Here is a 20023-nt window from a genome sequence, read left to right as displayed (position 1 = left end):
TCTTCTTTCCTTTCCCTCCTTTTCTCCGTTGAGTAAAAGTATTTTTGTACCCATCTGTGTGTGTGTTCTTCCCTACTCTGATAAGTTCTGATGAGAATAGGATTCAAGTGTCAGCATCTCCTCTATCTGTAGACTTCTACTCAGTCACTCAGCTGATGAGACAATTTTTTCCTTAACCATCTTTTCCCTTTCCCTTCCCTGGGGTATTCCTCTTTCCCTCTGTTTCTATTCTTCTTTTAAACTCATCAAGAAATATCAGAACTACTCTCAGCCTTCTGTCTAATAAAACTCCCTCTGTGACTCCTGATAATTATAGGTTCAGAGGGACACATGTATCTTCCTTCCATATGAGAAAGTAAGCAGTTTATCATTTTTAAATCCCCTATGAATGTTTGGCTGTTTGCTTTTTTTGTTTTTCTTCATTGGAATCCTATGTTTGAACTTCAGAATTTTCCCTCAGTTCTGATCCTTTCATTAGGAAAGCTTGTGTCCTTAAAGAAAGGTTCGTTTTACCTTTATAGGATTATACTAAGTTTTGTTAGGTAATTTATTCTTGGTTGTAAACCTATATATCCTTTGCTTCTGGAATATTGTATTATGAGCTCTTCATTCCTTATAGTGGTAGCGGCTGAATCATATATGATCCTGACTGTGGCTCTTTGATACTTGTATTCTTTCTTTCTTGCTGTTTGAAGTACTTTTTTCTTTGACCTAGAAACTTTAAATTTTGGCTAAAATGTTCCTGGGAATTTTCATTTTGGGGTTCCTTTCATGAGATGAGTGGCATAGATTCTTTCTATTTTTACTTTGCTCTCTGATTTTAAGACAGTGGTGACCAACCTCATAGAAATGAATTTTCTCACTAAACCATACATAAAGATGATCCCTGGAGATGGTATATTTACTTAGGAAACTGTATAACATTATGTATGTTCTAGTATATTTTAAGTTTATTTTGCAAATATTTCTCAGTTATATTTTAATCTGGGCTTACTTAGAAGTATTGTGATCTCTGGGCAAATGCATGACACCTCTGTTCTAAGAGATTTGTCTGGGTTTTTAGAAATATGTCTAGGTTTGTGTGTGGTGTTTTGTTTTTTTTTTTAATTTGTTTTTGATTATGGCTTTCAGATAGTTTAGTGATTCTTAAATTTTCCTTTTATTTTCCAGGTTATTTGTTTTTGGCATGCGATACTTTAAATTTTCTTCTTTAAAATCTTTGACTTTGGTTTACTACTTGTTGTTTTATGGTGTCATTCACTGGTGGTCTCTATTTGGTTCATTCTAATTTTCAGAAGTTGTTTGCAAAATGTGAAGTTTTGTACCTCCTATACCAAGCTGTTACTTCCCTTTCCAATTCTTTTTTTTTTTTGGTAACTCATTTCTTTTCCAATTTTTACTTCTAACCCTTTCATTTCATTGATTAAAATAATCTTGGGGGTGGACAACTTACACAAAATTGAATGGGAATTCTTTTTTTTTTAATTCAATTTTCAGGTCACAGTTTTTCCTTCTTCCCTTTCTTCCACCCATTGAGAAGACAATAAATACAAAATACATTACACATACAAAATCATGAGAAGTTTCTTTCATTAACCATGATTTGACCAAAGAAAAAAGAAATTAAAGGAAAAATATGCTTTGCTCAATGCCCATCATTCTTTGTTTAGAAATGAATAACTTTTTTTAAAATTATGAGTCTTGGGGAACTTTTGTCATGTTACAAAGTCTTTCTCCCATTTGATTTATCTTTACAATATTGTTGTTACCATGTAGATTGGTTGCCAGCTTCTGCTTACTTCACTCCTCATCAGTTCTGTGTTTTCTCAGGTTTTTCTGAAACCACTCCATTAGCCACTTCTTACATCATGGTAGTATTCCATCACACTCATGTATCATAATTTGTTCAGTCATTCCCCAATTCTTCATATCTCTTCAGTTTCCAGTTGTTTGCCACTATAGAAAGAGCTATTTTTGTATACAAATATTTTTGTATATATGGTTGATCCATGAATTCTTGTTGAACTTGAGTTTAAGCTGTGTTTTTCTTTGAGTCTTTATTTGTAGATGTTTTTGAGTGATTCTTTTCTTCTGGGTTTGTGTCTGATTCTCCTTATTACTATGATAGCTTGTAATGAACTATGTCACCTCTTCTCTCATTCTGTCAATCCAGAAACTAGCTTTTGAACAACATTGCTATAAAATTATCTGCATATCCCTTCCTGCCAGTACCAGGATATAAGCTTAAGAAAATTAATATACCCTAATTAGCTAAGATTGAAATGGCAGATCAAATACAAAAGAGATTCTGCAGCTTCCATGAAGGCCCTTTTTATTTCACAACCTTTTCAATCAATAGCTTGTTAGATAACTCTCAAAAGATTTCTTGGAATCAGGGTAGGAGCAACTGGTGACCCACTTAATAAATGTTTATTAATTGATAGATTATTGATTGATTATGCTCTGCATTTTTGTAGATGTGTCCAAGGGTCCCCAACCCCATATACAGACAAGGATACCAAAGGGTGATTTTCAAGTGTTTTATCCCCAGTGAGCACTGTCAGGATAAGTCTGTTTTCTGCTCCTTAGAAAGTCCAGACGATTTGATATTTGACAAATCACTTAATTTCTGAGTTGCTCTGTTCTTCATCTGTAAAATAAGGATAATGATGCTGGTTGTGTGAACTAATTGAAATACATGCCTCAATTTGTAAATTTTACAATATTATATAATGGGAAGTGGATTTAAAAAAAATTACCTTTAAATTTTTTTTTTTAGATCCGACGGAGGCGCCTTGCTCGACTTGCTGGTGGACAGACTTCACAGCCCTCTACCCCACTTACCTCTCCACAGAGAGAAAACCCACCAGGCCCTCCTGTAGCAGCACCAGCCCCTGGCCCTTCCCATAATCTTGGTCTAAATGTCCATAACATGACCCCAGCTACCTCCCCAATAGGTGCATCAGGTAAGCCTTAGCTTAATCCTGGGAAGGAATTTTAAATTTTAACCATGATATTTCTCTAAATTTTCAGATAGCATTGTTTCTCTGATATATTCTAGATGATGAAGATTAACATTTTCAAATGCTGCATACTCTTTTGTGTGTATACGTTTAAAATTTATTATGCACTTCTATTCACAATGAAATATTACTGCTTTAAAAGCCTTGAACTGATGAATATACTTAATAGTGTGTTTTTTAAAGTATATTTTACCCTATCAAATATATAATCTTTTTCTTTTTTTTAAATTCTTAGTTTTGATCTTTGATTCAATATTCAGTATCGGTTCAATATTCAGTATTGGTTCTAAGTCAGAAGAACAATTTGGGCTAGGCAATAGGGGTTAATTGACTTGCCTAGGGTCACATAGTTGGGAAGTCTTTAAGGTCATATTTAAACCCAGGACCTCTCATCTCTAGGCCTGACTCTTTATAATTTTTTTCAAAACTAATTTTTTTCCTTTGAAATATAGTATCAAGAGCGTTATTTTTTAAAAGAAAACGCTTACCTTTTGTCTTAGAATCAATACTGTGTATTGGTTCCAAGGCAGAAGAATTGTAAGGGGTAAGCAAATGGTATTAAATGATTTGCCCAAGGTCACACAGCTAAGAAAATGTCTGAGATTAAATTTGAACCCACACACTGACTGGCTCTCTATCCACTGAACCCCTTAGCTGACCTAGAGAGATCTATTTTAAGGCTTAAGTTAACTATTTCCGTTTTGCAATTGTAGGTTAAATGATTTTCATATTTCTCTAAACAAATTTTGATTTTTTTTCTCTTCAAATCTTAGGTGCCAACCTTTCAGATTGGCCAGACCCTTCAATAGTTTAGTTATCAATTATTTAAGAGATATAATGTATTTCTTCACAATCCTTTATTAAACAACTTCAGTGATTGCTGAATGCAAACATCTTACTATTCTTAGGTAGCTTGAAGGTTGCAAAGATATTATAGACATGATTCCCACCCTTAAAGATTACATTTTCTTTAGTTATTAATAGATTATTGATTGATTGATTGTTCTTGGCATTCTTGCAGGCATGGCTAGTGGGTCTTTTGCAAGTGTTTTATCCCCAGTAAGATTATTGAAAATGTCAGGATGAATATATTTTCTGCATCTTGGAAGATCTAGGCAATGTGATATTTGACGTCACTTAACCACTGAGCTGCTCTTTTCTTCATTTATAAAATAAGGACAACTATCCCTAAAAGATCACATTTATTTTATTTACAGAGCCAATATAAACATTTAAGAAACGGTTAAGAATTAGAGGGAAAAGTAACTAAAGAATACAGTACAATCTGCAACGATGCTATAGATCATAAAGGAAAGGAGTGATCCCGTAGTTTTAGACCATGAAGATAAATTGGTAATGAGAGAACCATCCTATGGGGCTTCTGCAATTATGACAATATCGTATGGATTACTTCATGTATTTCGTTGGGAAAATCTTGAGATCCCCCCCCCCCTCCCTTTTTTCCTAGGCATATAATTAAAAAAATTAAAAGCATAATAAAAGTAAAGGTTATTGAAACTCACATTTCATGATTAAAAGTGAAAATATAAATTTTTTTCCCCTTACCCTCTTCATGTTTGTGTCAATATACATAGAGAATAGGGCCAAATCGGAGGCCTCTAAATCAGCAAATATTTAAGCATCTAAATTAGTGCAAACATATGACTGTTCATTTATTTATTTCATTTAAAAAATTTATTATTTGATTTTAATAACAAGTTTCCATATAAGTTTTCCAAAGTTATGTGATCCATAGTGTCTTCTTCTCTTCTTCCCTCCTGGAGCTGATAAACAATTCAGTCTTGGTTATACATAAACATATTATCATGCAAAACATTTCCATATTATTCATTTTTGTATGTGAATAATTTTATAAAACCAAAACCCAAAACATATACCCAAATAAACAAGTGGTAAATCATATGTTTTCATCTGTATTTCTACTCTCAATAATTATTTCTCTGAAGGTGGAGAATTGTCCTGGATCGTTGTATTGCTGTTAGTAGCAAAGTCTGTCACATTTGATCATTCCACAATATTGCGGTTCTGTGTATAATGTTTTCCTGGTTCTGCTTATTTCACTCTGCATTAGTTCACATAAGTCTTTCCAGTTCTTTTTGAAATCCTGTTCATTTCTTATAGTGCACTAGTAGTCCATCACCATCAAATACCACAATTTGTTCAGCCATTCCTCAACTGATGGACATCCCTTTAGTTTCCAATTTTTTGCCACCACAAAAAGCACAGCTATGAATATATTTCTGTATAAACAGGTCCATCCCCATTTTTTAAAATTGAGGTACAAATCCAAAAGTATTGGTATTGCCAGTTCAAAGGACATGCATTCTTTTAAAACCCTTTGGGCATAATTCCAAATTACCTTTCAGAATGGTTGAATAAAATTAAGATTTTTAAAAAAATGTTCATATCCTTTGACCATTTATCAGTTGGGGAATGACATTTTTTTCTTTTTTAATTTTAGTAACATACATTTTCCATAGTTACATGATCCAGATTGTTTTCCTCACCCCACCCCAGCTGAAAAGCATTTCAATCTGAGTTATATGTGTATTATCACAGAAAACATATTTCCATATTATTCACTTTTGTAAGTCAATAATCTTATAGAATGAAAACTCCAAAACACATACCCAAAGAACACATGTGATAAATCATATGTTTTCATCTGCATTTCTACTCCCAACAGTTTTTTCTCTGGAGGTGGATAGCATTCTTTTTCATAAAAATGACTTGTATTCTTATACATTTGATTCAGTTCTCTATGTGTTTGAAAAATAAGACCTTTATCAAAGATACTTGCTGCAAAAATTTTTTCTTGTGTCTCCACTTTCATTCTAGTCTTGGCTGCATTGGTTTTGTTTGTGTCTTAATTTAATATAATCAAATTATTCATTTTATATCATGTAATGCTCTCTATTGTTTAATCATAAATTCCTCCTTTATCCATAGATCTGGCAGATAAACTATTCCATGTTCCCTTTATTTGCTTATGATATCACCCTTTCTGTCTAAATTATGTATCTATTTTGACTTTATCTTGATATGTGGTCTCAGATGTTCTTTTGAACATAGTTTCTGCTATATTGTTTTCCAGTTTTCCCAGCAATTTTTGTCAAAACGAATTCTTGTCCTAAAGCTTGACTCTTTGGGTTAATCAATTTACTATATAGTCATTTACTATGAGGTATTTATTATGTACCTATCTATTCCTTCAATCTACTATTTTATTTCTGGACCAGTACCAGATTGTTTTAATTCCACTTTATAATCCAGTTTGAGATCTGGTACTGCTAGGCCACCTTCCTTCACAGTTTCCCCCCCATTAATTCCCTTGATATTCTTGACCTTTTTTTCTTCCAGATGAATTAAAAGAAATTTTTTTTCTAGCTTCATGAAATAATACTTTGGTAGTTCAATTGATATGGCACTGAATATGTAAATTAATTTAGGTAGAATTATAATATTTTTCCATTTGTTTAGATCTGATTTTATTTGTATTAGGTGTTTTGTAATTATATTCATATGATTCCTGGGTTTGTCTTGGCAGGTAGACTTACAGATAGTTTATGTTATCTACAGTTATTTTAAATGGAATTTCTCTTGCTATTGGACTTTGTTGGTAATATATTGATATGCTGAAGATATATGTGGGCTCATTTTATATATCCTACAACTTTGCTAAAGTTATTCATTATTTATTGCACTTAGTTTTGAATAGATTCTAGGATTCTCTAAGTATACCATCCTGTCATCTACAGAGAGTGATAGTTACCCTTATTGTCTATTCTAATTCTTTCAATTTCTTTTTATTGCTATAACTGGCATTTCTATTACAATATTAAATAATAATGATGATAATGGGCATCTTTGTTTCACCTCTGACCTTTTCGAGAAGACTTTTAGCTTATCCCCATTACATATACTTGCTAGCTGGATTATACCTTTTTCTAAGTTCAGGGAATTGTACATTTGCTTTCTCTCCCAACTTGAAATTTCCCACCCATCTTTCCTCCAGCAAGAAATCAAATTATCTAATCTTGTTTCCTGGTTTATATCCTGTTAATTGTGTTTTTTTTTTTTTAATGCACAAAAATCTATCTTCCCCATGTTCAGGGTCTAGTGCCATGCTGAGGAGGCCTGGTCCCGATTTCTTGCAGATGGCCAGTTGGCATGCATTGCTTAATAAATCAATATACTTGGAAGTTCAAATCTGTTTCCTCAGTTATTTCAGATTTCACTCCTCACAAGAGATTTTTAAAAAAACAACAACAACAAAACATGGTTGAAAAATAATGATGACCTTAAGAAATTTATATTGTTTACATTCCCAGATAGGGAGATGATATATATAACTCCAAACACTATCAACATTATAGGAGTTATAAGTATCTATGTAGACAAAGGGTATGGTGTCAATCTGTTATGTTGGGATGATCTCAAAATAAAAACAGAAGACTGAGAAAGAGTTGTACTGGGAGAAGGAGGAAGGAGGATAGGGAAATTATCCTCTTTGCATTTCTCTTTTACCTGAAATAGAGCAGGGTAGCAGACAACACTTGAAATTCACTTCCTCTGAACTGGTTCAGATGGAAGATTATATATATATGTATATATATATATATATATATATGTATACATAAATATATATGCATATAAATATATATTTATACATATAACTATTTGCACGCATACGCTCAGTTGAGTGTTGAAATTATCCAGTAGGGAAGTAGAAGGGGAAGGAGTGATAAAGAGAGTGCAATTTAAGGGAAACAGTGGTCAGAAGCAAAACAAGACATTTGAGGATGGACAAGGCTAAAAAAAGGATAAATAGAAGAAAATGGAGTGGAAGGAAATACACAGTTAATAGTCATGACTGTGAATGTGAATGGAATCAACTGATTCATAAAACAGAGCTAGATAGCAGAATGAATTAGAAACCCAAATCCAACAGGTACATTGTTATAAGCAATATACTTGAAACACAAAGATGCAGAGAGTTAAAATAGAGGCTCAAACAGAATCTATTATGATTGAGCTAAAGTAAAAAAAGGCATGGGTAGGAATCACAATCTCAGAGAAAGCAAAAGCAAAAGTATACCTAATCAAGAGAAATAATCATGGAAATTGCATTTTACTAAGAGGCACCATCAACAATGAATTAACATTAATACTAAATGTATGCATCCATAGTCATAAAGGAAAAGTTAAATAAATTACAAGAAGAAATAGACAATAAAACTGCATTACTCATGAACTTCAATTTATCTCCTCTCAGAACTAGATAAATCTAACAATAAAATAAGAAGAAAGTTAAGGAGATTAATAGAATTTTAGAAAAATTAGCTATAATAGACCTCGAGAAAACTGAATGGAAATAAGAGAGTATACTTTTTTCTTAATTGTACTTTCACATAAATTGACTGTGTACTCAAGCGTGAAAACCTCACCAAAAAAAATGCAGAAAAGTAGAGCTATTCAATGCACCCTTTTCAGACCATTATGCAATAAAAATTACAGTCAGTGAAGAGCCTGGAAGCATAAATTAAAAATTAATTGGAAACAAAATGATCTAATTTTTTAAAATGAGCCAAAGAAAAAAATCATTAAAGATGATGATGACAGTGAGACAACATACCAAAATTTGTGAGATGTAGCCAAGGCAGTAGTTAGGGGAAAATTTATATCCCTACATGCTTAAAACAATAAGAGAAAAAGAGCAAATCAACAAATAGAGCATGCAACTAGAAAAAGAACAAATTTTAAATCTCCAGTTAAACACCAAAATAGAAATCCTGAATATCAAGATAGAGATTAATAAAATTAAAATAAAAAACTGGTGAATTAAAAAATAAAATGTAAGAGGTGGTTTTATGTGAGAGAAGAGTACAGTAAAATAGGTAAGTCATTGTCTAAATTGATTAAATAAAGGAAAGAAGAAAACCCAATCCTCAGTGTCAGAAAAGGATGAATACATCATTAAATTAATCATTAGGAGCTATTTTGTTCAGTTATATGCCAATAAAATGGACAGTCTAAATGAAAGGGATGAATATATATCAAAATAAAAATTGTTCAGAATTGCAGAAGAGGAAATAGAATACTTAAATAACCCTAAAAAGAAGTTGAATAATCCATCAATGAATTCTCTAAGAAAAAAACCCTGAATCAGATGGATTTACAAGTGAATTTTACAAAAATTTTAAAGAATAATTGTGCTATATATACCATTTGAAAAAAGAAAAAGAAGTCATTCTACCCAATTCCTTCTATGACATAAATCTGACATTGATACCTAAACCAGGAAGAGCAAAAACAGAAAGAAAATTATGGATCAATTTCCCTATTTAATGTTGATGCAAAATTTTAACGTAAAGTACTAGCCAAGGATATTACAGCAGTGTGTCAAAATGATTACATACTCTAACCAGGTGGGATTTATGCCAGATATGCAGGGCAGGTTCAGTATTGGGAAAACTAAACATAATTGACCCTATAAATAACAAAAACAACAACAAATCATGATTATATTAATCTGGAAAAGCTTTTGGTAATCCAACACCCATTCCTGTTAAAAATACTAAAAAGCATAGAAATAATTGGACTTTTTCTTAAAATAATATTTCTATCAAAAGCCAAGAGCAAGTGTTTTCTAAAGTGGGGTTGAACTAGAAACTTCCAAATAAAATCAGATATCAAATATGGATGTTTATTATCACCGTCATTATTTGGTGTCATACTAGAAATGCTAATCATAGCAATAATATAAGAAAAAATTGAGAAAATAAAAATAGGCAACAAGGAAACAGCTTTTTCGTAGTAGATCATGTGATGGCATAGTTAGAAAACCTTAGAGAACAAGCTAAAAAATATTGAAAATGAACAAATTTTACAAGATTGCAGGACCTTGTTATTTAAAATATAACTATATAAAATCAACTTGATACATTGTCAATATTTCTAAATATCACCAACAAAACACAGTGGGAAGAGATATTTATTTAAAAAAAGTCTTTTTTTAAAAAACCGTAGCTTCTGTCTTAGAATCAATACTGTATATTGGTTCCAAAATTAGAAGAGTAAGAGCTAGGCAATGGGGGTCAAGTGACTTGCCCAGGGCCACACAGCTAGGAAGTGTCTGAGGTCAGATTTGAACCAAGGACCTCTCGTCTCTTATGCCTGGCTTTCAATCCACTGTGCTACTCAGCTGTCCCCAGGGAGCTATACTTAAAATAACTGTAGACTGTATAAAATACATGGGATGCTACCTATCAAGACACATCCAGGATGCATATGAACATGATGATAAAATGCTTTTTCTACAAATAAAGACAAATCTAAACAACTGAAATAGTAATTGCTCATGAGTAGACTGAGACAATATAAGAAAAATCAATTTACTTATTATTCAATGCCATACCAATACAACTAACAAAGAATTATTTTATAGAGCTAGGGGAAAAAAAAACACCTAACAAAATTCATCTGGAAGAAAAAAAAGGATAAAAATTATCAAGGGCCAGGAAGATAAAGTTTGACCCTATAACTTAGGAAAACTTATGTGGAAATTTGTTATTCATGTAGTTGGTTAAAAAATTAAATAAAAATAAAATGATCAGGGAAGGGGGAACTATGTGGCTTAGTGGATTTTTTAGTACTTAGAGGAGCCTTTATTAAGTATTTGGAGGCAGCCTGTTTATTTCAGTCTGCATCAGTTCATATAGATCTTCCGAGTTCTTTCTGAAATCATCCTGTCCATCATTCCTTATAGCACAGTGGCATTCCATCACCAACATATACCATAATTTGTTCAGCCATTCCTCAATTGATGGAGATCCCCCAAATTTCCAATTCTTTGCCACCACAAAAAAGGCTACTATAAATATTTTTGTACAAGTAGAACCTTTTCTCCACTTCCTTTTTTGTCTTGACCTATTGGTTTTACAGAATCAAAGGGCATGCACAGTTTTATAGCCCCTTAAGCATAATTCCAAATTGCCAGTGTAAAACTCCAGTTTACAACTCCACCAGCAATACATTAGTGTCTCAATTTTGTCAAATCCCCATTCAACATTTGTCATTTTTCTTTTCTGTCATATTGGCCAATCTGATAGGTATGAGGTGGTAACTCAGAGTTGTTTTAATTTGCATTTTTCTATTGAGTTGTGGAACATTTTTTTCATGTGATTATTGGTGGCTTTGATTTCTTCATCTGAAAACTTATTCATATCCATTGACTATTTGTCAATTGGGGAATGACTTTTATTCTTATACATTTGACTTAGTTGTATATATATTTGAGAAGTGAGACTTTTATCAGAGAAATTTGTTATAAAAATTTTCCCCCCACTTCTTTACTTTCTAATTTTGATTACATTGGATTGATTGCAAACAATTTGTAGAGTATCTTCTACATCATGTGCACTGTGCTAAACTGTCTGCAGCTATTGTCTCCTTTGATCATCCCAGCAATTCTGGGAGGTGTTATCATGATCATCATTAGTATTAGTATTCAGGCTTTCCTGATTCCAGACCTAACATATCTACTGTGCCACCTAGAGCCTCTGAGTTTAAATCTGGCCTTAGATACTTCCTAGCTATGTAAACCTGGGTACATCACTTAAAACTCTGTTTTCCTGAATTTAAACAGCACCTGCAACCCAGGGTTATTGTGAGAGTCAAATGAGATAAAAATTGTAAAACACTTAGTCCAGTATCTGACAGTAATATATAAATGCTTATTTCCTTCTTCCCTCATATTTCCCTTCAAGGCCTTTCTAGGAGTTTATGCCTGATTAAGTTCAATTGAGAGGCTTCTGGCTTAGTGGATAAAAAGTTGATCTTAGAATTTGCTTGACTGTGACACACACGAACTAGAATTTTGAATAACAGGGATTGGGCTGGAGGGACCCTCAGAAGCCAACACCGTCATTCTATAGGCATGGTAACACCCATTTATTAAGCATTAACTGTGTACTAGACACTATTCTGAGGCCTGGGGATACAAATACAAGCAAAAAGACAGTTTCTGCCTTCAGAGAGTTTTTCCTCTGGAAGAAAACAGCCACAAAAAGGAACTGAAAAGAAGGAGTCAGACAGGGAAGGGTACCTGTGGAGCCGGGGTATAGAAGCCAGGAAAGTTAGAAGAAAAGCCAGGAGGAGGGGAAGGATGAAAGTGAGGCCTGGGAAGGTAAGTGATTTGGCAACAGTCACATAGACCGTTACCATCTTTCTAGGACTGTGCATCAGTCAGTAAGTCAACTTTTATTAAGCACAACTATGTGCCTAATGCTATGCTGAGAAAAGAGACATAGTCCCTGCCTTTGTGGATGTTATATTCTAGTGGGTGAGATGTGTAGGAGTAGGTAAATACAAGATATATACTGATTTGATGGAAGCAGATTATAGTTATTTATCAGCATAGGTAGGGAAAGATTCTATTTCTCCTCCCCTAAATTAAATGAAAAATGTAGGCGTAGAGTTCATGTAATGCCATACTGACTTGGGGAAAGATTAAAAAACTCAGTTATGAATAAGACACTTAAGTCATTTTTGTCCCTTTTTAAAGGGCTGGAATTCCACAGCATTAGAGCTGGAAGGAACCTCAGAGAGCATCTTGCCCAACCCCCTCAATTTACAGAAAAGAGAGGAGGCTGTTTTGGGAGGTTACACACCCTGCTAGTTATTTACATCCTTGTTTTTTTCTGTTTTTTTTTTATCTCAGTAATTTATTATTCTCTTTCCATCTCTATAGATGATCCTTCTACCCCTTTTACACATAGAGGAACAGCTAGACATGTAGGGTGCTCCTATCAGTGTGAATAAATTGGTAGATAGATGGATATATATCTACATTGATGTTTGACCTATCTATCTCATAGGCCTTTTCCATATGTATTATCTCATTACCAATGGGCTCTTAGAGATCATCTAAGTCGAGAATTGGAATCACAGTTCCTGGATTTGAAACCTAGGTCTGGCACTTTGCTGCGTCTATGTCTTTGGGGAAGTCATTTAACCTCCTTGGCCTTAAGTTACGTCATCTGAAAAATGAACATGTTGGACAAGGTGACTTCTAAAGTCTCTTCCCATTTTAAATCTGTGATCAGAGGGTCTAGTACAATTCCATTATTTTGTAGATAACATCCAGAGAGACTTGCCCAAAGGTAGGAAGGTGAATTTCCTTAACAGTTCTCCTCATCTGTACCTCCTGCTTCTCTCTCCAAAGAGCCATTCCTTGTATTAAAGAACAAAAATGAAAGAGGAAAAAAGTATGATTCAGCAGAATTAGCCAACCTATCAACCAAATCTGACATTAAATGCAGGGCTCCCTGCTTATAATCCATATTAATTTGATATGTATATAGCCTAGCTCATTTGAGGAAATTTCCTAATAAGCTATCTTTAAGAAGAGAGCTGGTTTAATGGGAATTTAAGCTAATGAGAAAATTTGTATTGAGATGAAATAAAATAGATTTTAAAACCACTGAATCAAGTTATGCTCCTCTCTTTTGACTTGGCAGTATGTGTAATAAATTGTGTTAATGGACTAGGCCAGAGAAGGATTTCAAGTAAGGCAGGAAAGGCCAGTCTATCCATTTCAAATATCTTTATTTCCCAAGATCATTTGCATATTATATCCTTGACTGGTTGCATATGAATTTATTATTTAGACTGTAAAGAGAGGAATTTCTATATTTTAAGATATTTTCTCAGTTGTTTAGAAATCTGTTTTTCTTTCAAAGGAAAAACATTACTTATTATAATTGGGAAACTGTTAGAATAATGTACCTGTGTGCTAAGGTGTAAAACATATAAATTATAAATAATTTTGAGGATAGGAGTATAACATGGGCCAAATGCAATACTCTGATGATATTGAAATAATGTTAGCTCTTTGAGCCTTTAACTTGTTAATTCATTATTATAATCTGTACATAAACCTTAGCATTTAGTAGAGGCGGGGTGCCTTTGAACTTAGACTTGAGGGAAGCCAAAAGAGACTAAGGCAGATATGAGAGGACAGCATTCAAGGAATGGCTAGAGTAGACCATTGCGGCTACCTTGCTTGCCAAGTACAGTGGAAGGAAGGAAATGCCTAACAGAGCACTTTAGATTGATCCCAAAGGTTTTAGGGACCCTCTGGAGTTTCTCAATGGAAGGGTTATAATCTTCTTGACAAGGATGGACTGTGGTCTTTATTTTTATACCTTGTTACCAAAGAGCAGAAATCCACAAATCAGAGAAATTCTGAACATGATGCAGAGGGTAGTTAGGAGAACCAAGCAGCCATGTGCACCGTGACTTCTATATAGCAAATGAAAAGAACACGGAAGGAAGTTTATCAGTCTTAGTTCTAGAAATAGATAATGAAGCACACATTTGTCTTGGAAGAGAGGCAGGACACTACAGGGCAGATACTCTATTCAGCAGTCATCAACAAGTATTAAGTGCCTAATATGTGCTAAGTGTAGGGGATACAAATACAAAGAATAAAACAATCTATTCACAAAGGGCTTACATTCTAATGGAAGAGGAAACAAAAAGCATAAACTAGTTACATATGTTCTGAAAGTATTAAATAAGTAATATTTCAAAAGTAGTTTAGGAAGAGAGGTATCTGAGAAAATCAGGAATGGTTTCATGCAGAAGATGGTAATTGAGGTACATTTTAAGGGAATAGAGGGATTCTGTGAGGCAGAGATAAGGAGAGAGGGAATTCTAGGCAGGTGCAAAGATAGAAAGATGGGAAATGAAAAGTTGTGTGTGTAAAACAGGGAGAAGACCAATTTTACTGTGTCATTCATTCAGTAAGCATTTATTAAGTGCCTATTATGTGCCAGGCATTCTTCTACATGTTGGGGATACAAAAAGAGGCAAAAGACAGTCCCTGCTCTCGAGGAGCTTACAGTCTACTGAGGAGAACAACATGCAGCCAAATACATACAAAGAAAACTATAAGATAAATAGGAAATAATTGACAGAGAAAAGACACTAAAATTAAGAGGAGTTAAGGAAGAATTCCTGTAGAAGATCAAATTTTAGTTGGGTCATAAGGAAGCCAAGTAGGAGGTAGAGTAATCTAGATATGAAATACAGCAGAGGTAGTGTCTTGTTCTTGGAACAGCCATGTGGCCAGTTTCACTGGATCAAAGATCAAAGAATATGTGTCTGGGAATAAGGGATGAAAAGATAAAAAAGATTGGAGGGGGGAGTAGGTTCTGAAGGGCTTTGAATGGGAAAGTTTACATGATTGGACCTATGCTTAAAGAAAATCACTGGCATCTGAATGGAAGATGATTTGGAATGGGAAGACATGAGGCAGGCCGATCCACCAGCAGGCTGTTATAGTAATCCAGGTGTGAGGTGATAAGACCCTGTACCAGACTTGGTTTAGAACACTTTGGGAATACTGAAAGCTTACAGGTCACCAGCCTGACCTGTCTCCAAGATCCAGGAACATCACAAGATTCAGTAGTCCAAGAAGGTGACAGCAGAACTAGTCTAGAACTTCTCCATGTGTGCATAGATCCTAGTCCCAACATCAAGTCTTAACGTGTGGAACTAGGCAGGAAGAAAGAGCAAACAAATAGAAGAATCCCACCATAAAAAAGATTATGGTTATAGGGACACTTGACATACAAACATAGAAAAAGGGAATGATTCAAAACATTTATAAGCAAAGCAAAACCTTAGAGAAAAACACAGATTGAGAACAATAACAATCAGAATTCCTGGAAGAGGTGAAACGGGAGCTTAAAAAAATTTTTTTTTATCAATGAGATGAGAGTGAAAGAGGGAAACTAGGAAAGAAAGGAGAACTATTGAAAAAAGGATTGGGAAGAGAATTTGCAGCTTGGCTTAGTGACTTTTAAAAGATTAGTTCATTGTGGAAGAAAATACTACAATATGATGTAAGACGAGTTCACTAAGAACTGACTGAAAGAATAAATATTTATGTTCTTGCTCTGTTGGCCTCCAAATTGTGTATGTGCTGTGGGTTCTATGTTTCTTTGAATAATTCTTAGACTAGGGAAAATTCACTATTCCTGCCACTGCCCTAAAGTGGTTTGAGTAAGTTGCTGCAGGTTAATAACCTTTTTGATGACAAAATGTGGGGAAATGTTTTGTGATGTTCTCTTTCACTGAAGACATTAACAACACAGCTCATAACTTTTTTCACAAATGGGTTATATATTGGTCTATAATTTTGTCCATGTTGGAAATACTTAAACTACAACTGTAAGTTACTTGCTCTATGCTTTTCCTTTTCCCATCTCCAATACAGGAATGTTATTTAAAAATCACTTATCAGGTGTTTGATGAAATGTTTCCTATGTGACAGGCAGTTATAATATGAAAGTAAGTCTTTTTGAGTGTCAGCCACTGTGCCTTAGATTGTAAGCTTCTTGAGGGTAAAGGACCAAGTCTGATTGAGTTTTGTATTCCTAGCATCCAGCACAGTGCCCTACACAAAGTTATTTAATAAATATTGATTTCATTAAATTAAATTAAATGAATGAAAGAATACTTATGACAGTAACTGAGTTTCACTGGTAGCTGGTAAGTCAGATTTGTTTACATCGACATTTCTTAATTGCTTCTATTTTTGTTACATTACAACTGTTATGATACTTTCTGTTAGATTAAGACAAAAAATTATTTCCTGCATGTCCAAGAACTACTATATAATTTGGAAGGTGTCATTAAATCTCAGATCCTAGTTCCAGCTGTCCCATTGACTGTTACTAGAGATAACTTCTGTGCTTCCATTTTCGTCTCTAAAATACTTCCATTTTTGGGAGATGGTATTGGGAAAGTAACTGACATGCTAATATAACTGAATTCCTATAATTATAGGCACTAAATAAGCATAAGGATGATCTATGAATTTTCTTAGGTGATTTCAATGACTATTACTTCAGCAGACAGAATAACAGTTCCTTTAAAAAATAAGTTCTTATTAATGCATTTTGTTTTTACATTACTTAACATTTCTCCTATATCCTTCTCCCTCCCAGAAAATCATTCTCTATTATGATTTGTTTTAAAAAGAAAAAGAGGATATGGATATATATATATATATACATATATAATAGTTAAAACTAATCACACTACCCCAACCCCCCAAATATATATCTTAGGTGTTCCAAAGCCAGTGGCCCTTCCCCTCTGCAAAGGAGAGGAAGCAGGGTCTTTTCATTTCTCTTCTTTGTTCTTATATTTTTTGTATGTTGTATTTTTGTAGCATTAACTTTCAATTGTTCTAATTCTTTCTGTTTACCTCACTGTAGTCCTTATGTAGAATTTTTTTTGGCTCCTCTTCACTCTGTATAAGTTCATGGAGTTCTTCCCATACTTTTGTATTTCTCCATTCATCATTTCTTACAGCACAGTCATATTTCATGTTCATGGACCGATTTTACCACTCCTAGTCAGTGGGCATCTAATTCTTTGCTACCAAAAAATGATGGCATAAAATTATCATTAGATATTTGTTAATTATTAAGTTTCATAGCAATCTGAATGAAAACAGTGAAGCTCTTACTCCTTTACAGCTCTTTTCACATTGCTTTCAGGAGTCGCGCATCGAAGCCAGAGCAGTGAAGGAGTCAGTTCTCTCAGCAGCTCACCTTCTAATAGTCTTGAAACCCAGTCGCAATCTCTCTCTCGGTCCCAGAGCATGGATATTGACAGCGTCTCCTGTGAGAAAAGGTGAAGAGGCAGATTTTCCACAAAACTATTGCATTTGGGAAATATCAAGTCATTGTTGTCTTTATAAGGAAATAGCCGTTAGTCATTGCCTTGTTTCCTCTGAGTACTGTGCACATACAGTGTGCGTGGCCAATAAGTAGTGCTGCTGGTAAATGTTTCAAAGGGTGGCAAGAGGCTCTCCTTATTATGGGGAAGTATTAATGGGCAACTATTGGACAGGATCTCTGTTCTTAATTGTTACAGCAATTCTTAAGCTTTGGAACAAGGTTTTTTAAAAATTATGCATGTTGGAATTATTTTTGTGTAATGAAAATGGCATTTGGGATGTTGGTAATCATCATGTCCGACTGACATATAATAAAGATAATGGATCTTTTTTCTGATCCATAGATCTCACAGATCCAGGTAAGCACTGTTACAGGTAGACACGAAGGTTCCAATTTATCAGAATGAAGCTAATACTGAATGTAGGGGAATTATACAATATATGTGTCATTCTTACATTTGAAGGGATTTGGGCCTGGAGAAGAGTTCAACACCTGTGAATATTACCTGTTGTCTGAGGGTTTCATTTCTCCTTATTGCTTATCACATATCAGAAAACACTGGCAGCGTGGTACCTGGTTAAAGGGACCTGGTTAGATTAGCCACGGTTGGTTACTTTTGTTCTTGAAGAGACGGGTCAAATTGATTTTAAGGTGAGAAAAAGTTAATTAAATTATTTGAGTTCATTAAGCTAGGCAGAACAATGGAAATCAGTGGTATGTTTATGAAGCTATGACCAATTTTTATAAAATTTTACATATGCTACCTAAGTTAATCCTCTCAGTCCTGTGAATTATGTTATCATCCCCATTTTACAGTTGAGGAACTTAAGGCTGAGTGAGGTTAAATGGTTTGCTCAGAGTTACATGGGGCAGCTGGACTTGGAGTCAGGAAGACTCATCTTCAAATCTGACCTCAGACACTTACTTGGTAGTTGTATGACCCTGGGCAAGTCACTTAATCCCATTGACCTCAGTTTCCTCCTCTCTTGTAAAATGAGCCGGAGAAGGAAGTGACAAACCACTCTAGTATCTCTTTGAAAAAAACACCCCAGAGTTACAAAGGATCAAATACAATTGAAAAACAACTCAACTGCAGTCACATAGCTAGTTAAGTATAAGAGGCAAGATTTGAACTTGGGTCTTTTTTTATTCTAAGTTCAGTGTTCTATCCATTATGCCCTTAGTTGCCTCCCTTATCACTAACTTTGTTATATATAATACACAAATATATCTTTAACTGTTTTGTTAGTAATTTTTAGGTTTTAGCTTTATGGCATGCTTAGAAATGTGGGTGGGTAGTCTATATAACTGTCTAAAGGGAAACTAGAGCATCAATAAACACATTTGTTAAACACCTAATATGCCCTAACTATAGGGAGATACAAATAGAAAAGTGAGATATAGTCCTAGTCCTTAAGGAACTTATTTTGTTGGGAAATGAGATTCAATCATAGAGAGTCCAAAGAGAGATAAGGATTTTCTGTCATTTTCCTTAGTTGAAATAAAAAGATGAGTGTTAGCTGTTTTAATTGCTTTACTTTTAATGTGATATCAAGAACAAGAAATGAGATAAAAACCTCTACTGGCCAATGTTGCTAATGGCAATAGGTCCTTCCTATCCCCCTTTCAGTTCTTTCATCTAAATACTTTTCTTTGATTTTGAACAATTTTCCCAATTAGGCATGATATTAAAAAACTGTCTGGATCTCCTAAAAGTTAATTGTTTTTCTTTCTCCCTAAAGCATGTCCCAGGTGGATGTAGATTCAGGAATTGAAAATATGGAGGTTGATGAAAATGATCGCAGAGAAAAAAGGACCCTCTCTGATAAGGTTGGTGAGAAACAAAATGCATCCTTCACATGCCATGTCTTTTATATAGAATTGAAAAAACACAATCACAGCTAAAACAGTAGCTCAGTATGCTGTGTTAGAAGGGATTTATGTATTTCTTTTTGTAGAACAGGCCATTTCCAGAGCTGGTGTACTCTCTATCCCTGGAGGTTTAAAGGCATCATGTAGATGATGTGGAGGGCATTTATGTTTGGGTTGGACTTTCCCAACTTTTGAAGTCCCTTCCAGGTCAGGGATTCTGTGCTTCTAGAGGTCAATATAAACTCTTTGATGAGGAAAGAAGCTTTCTTTTGTGAGCTGACTTTTTGGAGCTAAGGAAAGACACCCTTCCTGAAGTGTTGCTCAGGTTAATAGACTTGTAGGTAACTC

General features: G+C 34.2%; 1 protein-coding gene and 1 long non-coding RNA gene across 5 annotated transcripts in view; one reads left to right on the top strand and one right to left on the bottom strand.

Moving 5' to 3' along the window:
• Window positions 1-20023, top strand: part of UBE4B (ubiquitination factor E4B) — a 118159-nt gene that overhangs the window by 26873 nt on the left and 71263 nt on the right. For all 4 annotated transcript variants that reach the window (XM_007491597.2, XM_056795801.1, XM_056795802.1 and 1 more), the window contains exons 2-4: window positions 2780-2966; window positions 17621-17756; window positions 19546-19633. In XM_007491597.2, the coding sequence (XP_007491659.1) occupies window positions 2780-2966; window positions 17621-17756; window positions 19546-19633 (411 nt within the window). The remainder of the gene's footprint in view (window positions 1-2779; window positions 2967-17620; window positions 17757-19545; window positions 19634-20023) is intronic.
• On the bottom strand, window positions 12199-17675 carry LOC103105938 (uncharacterized). Its single transcript, XR_466473.3, has 3 exons — window positions 17590-17675; window positions 17326-17498; window positions 12199-13277 (listed from the first exon to the last, which is right to left on the bottom strand). It is a non-coding gene; the product is annotated as an uncharacterized LOC103105938 (long non-coding RNA).

Source organism: Monodelphis domestica, chromosome 4, assembly GCF_027887165.1.
Source record: "Monodelphis domestica isolate mMonDom1 chromosome 4, mMonDom1.pri, whole genome shotgun sequence".
Taxonomy (NCBI): Eukaryota; Metazoa; Chordata; class Mammalia; order Didelphimorphia; family Didelphidae; genus Monodelphis; species Monodelphis domestica.
Note: the sequence above shows the minus strand (reverse complement) of the source record. Positions and strands in the feature narration are given on the sequence as shown.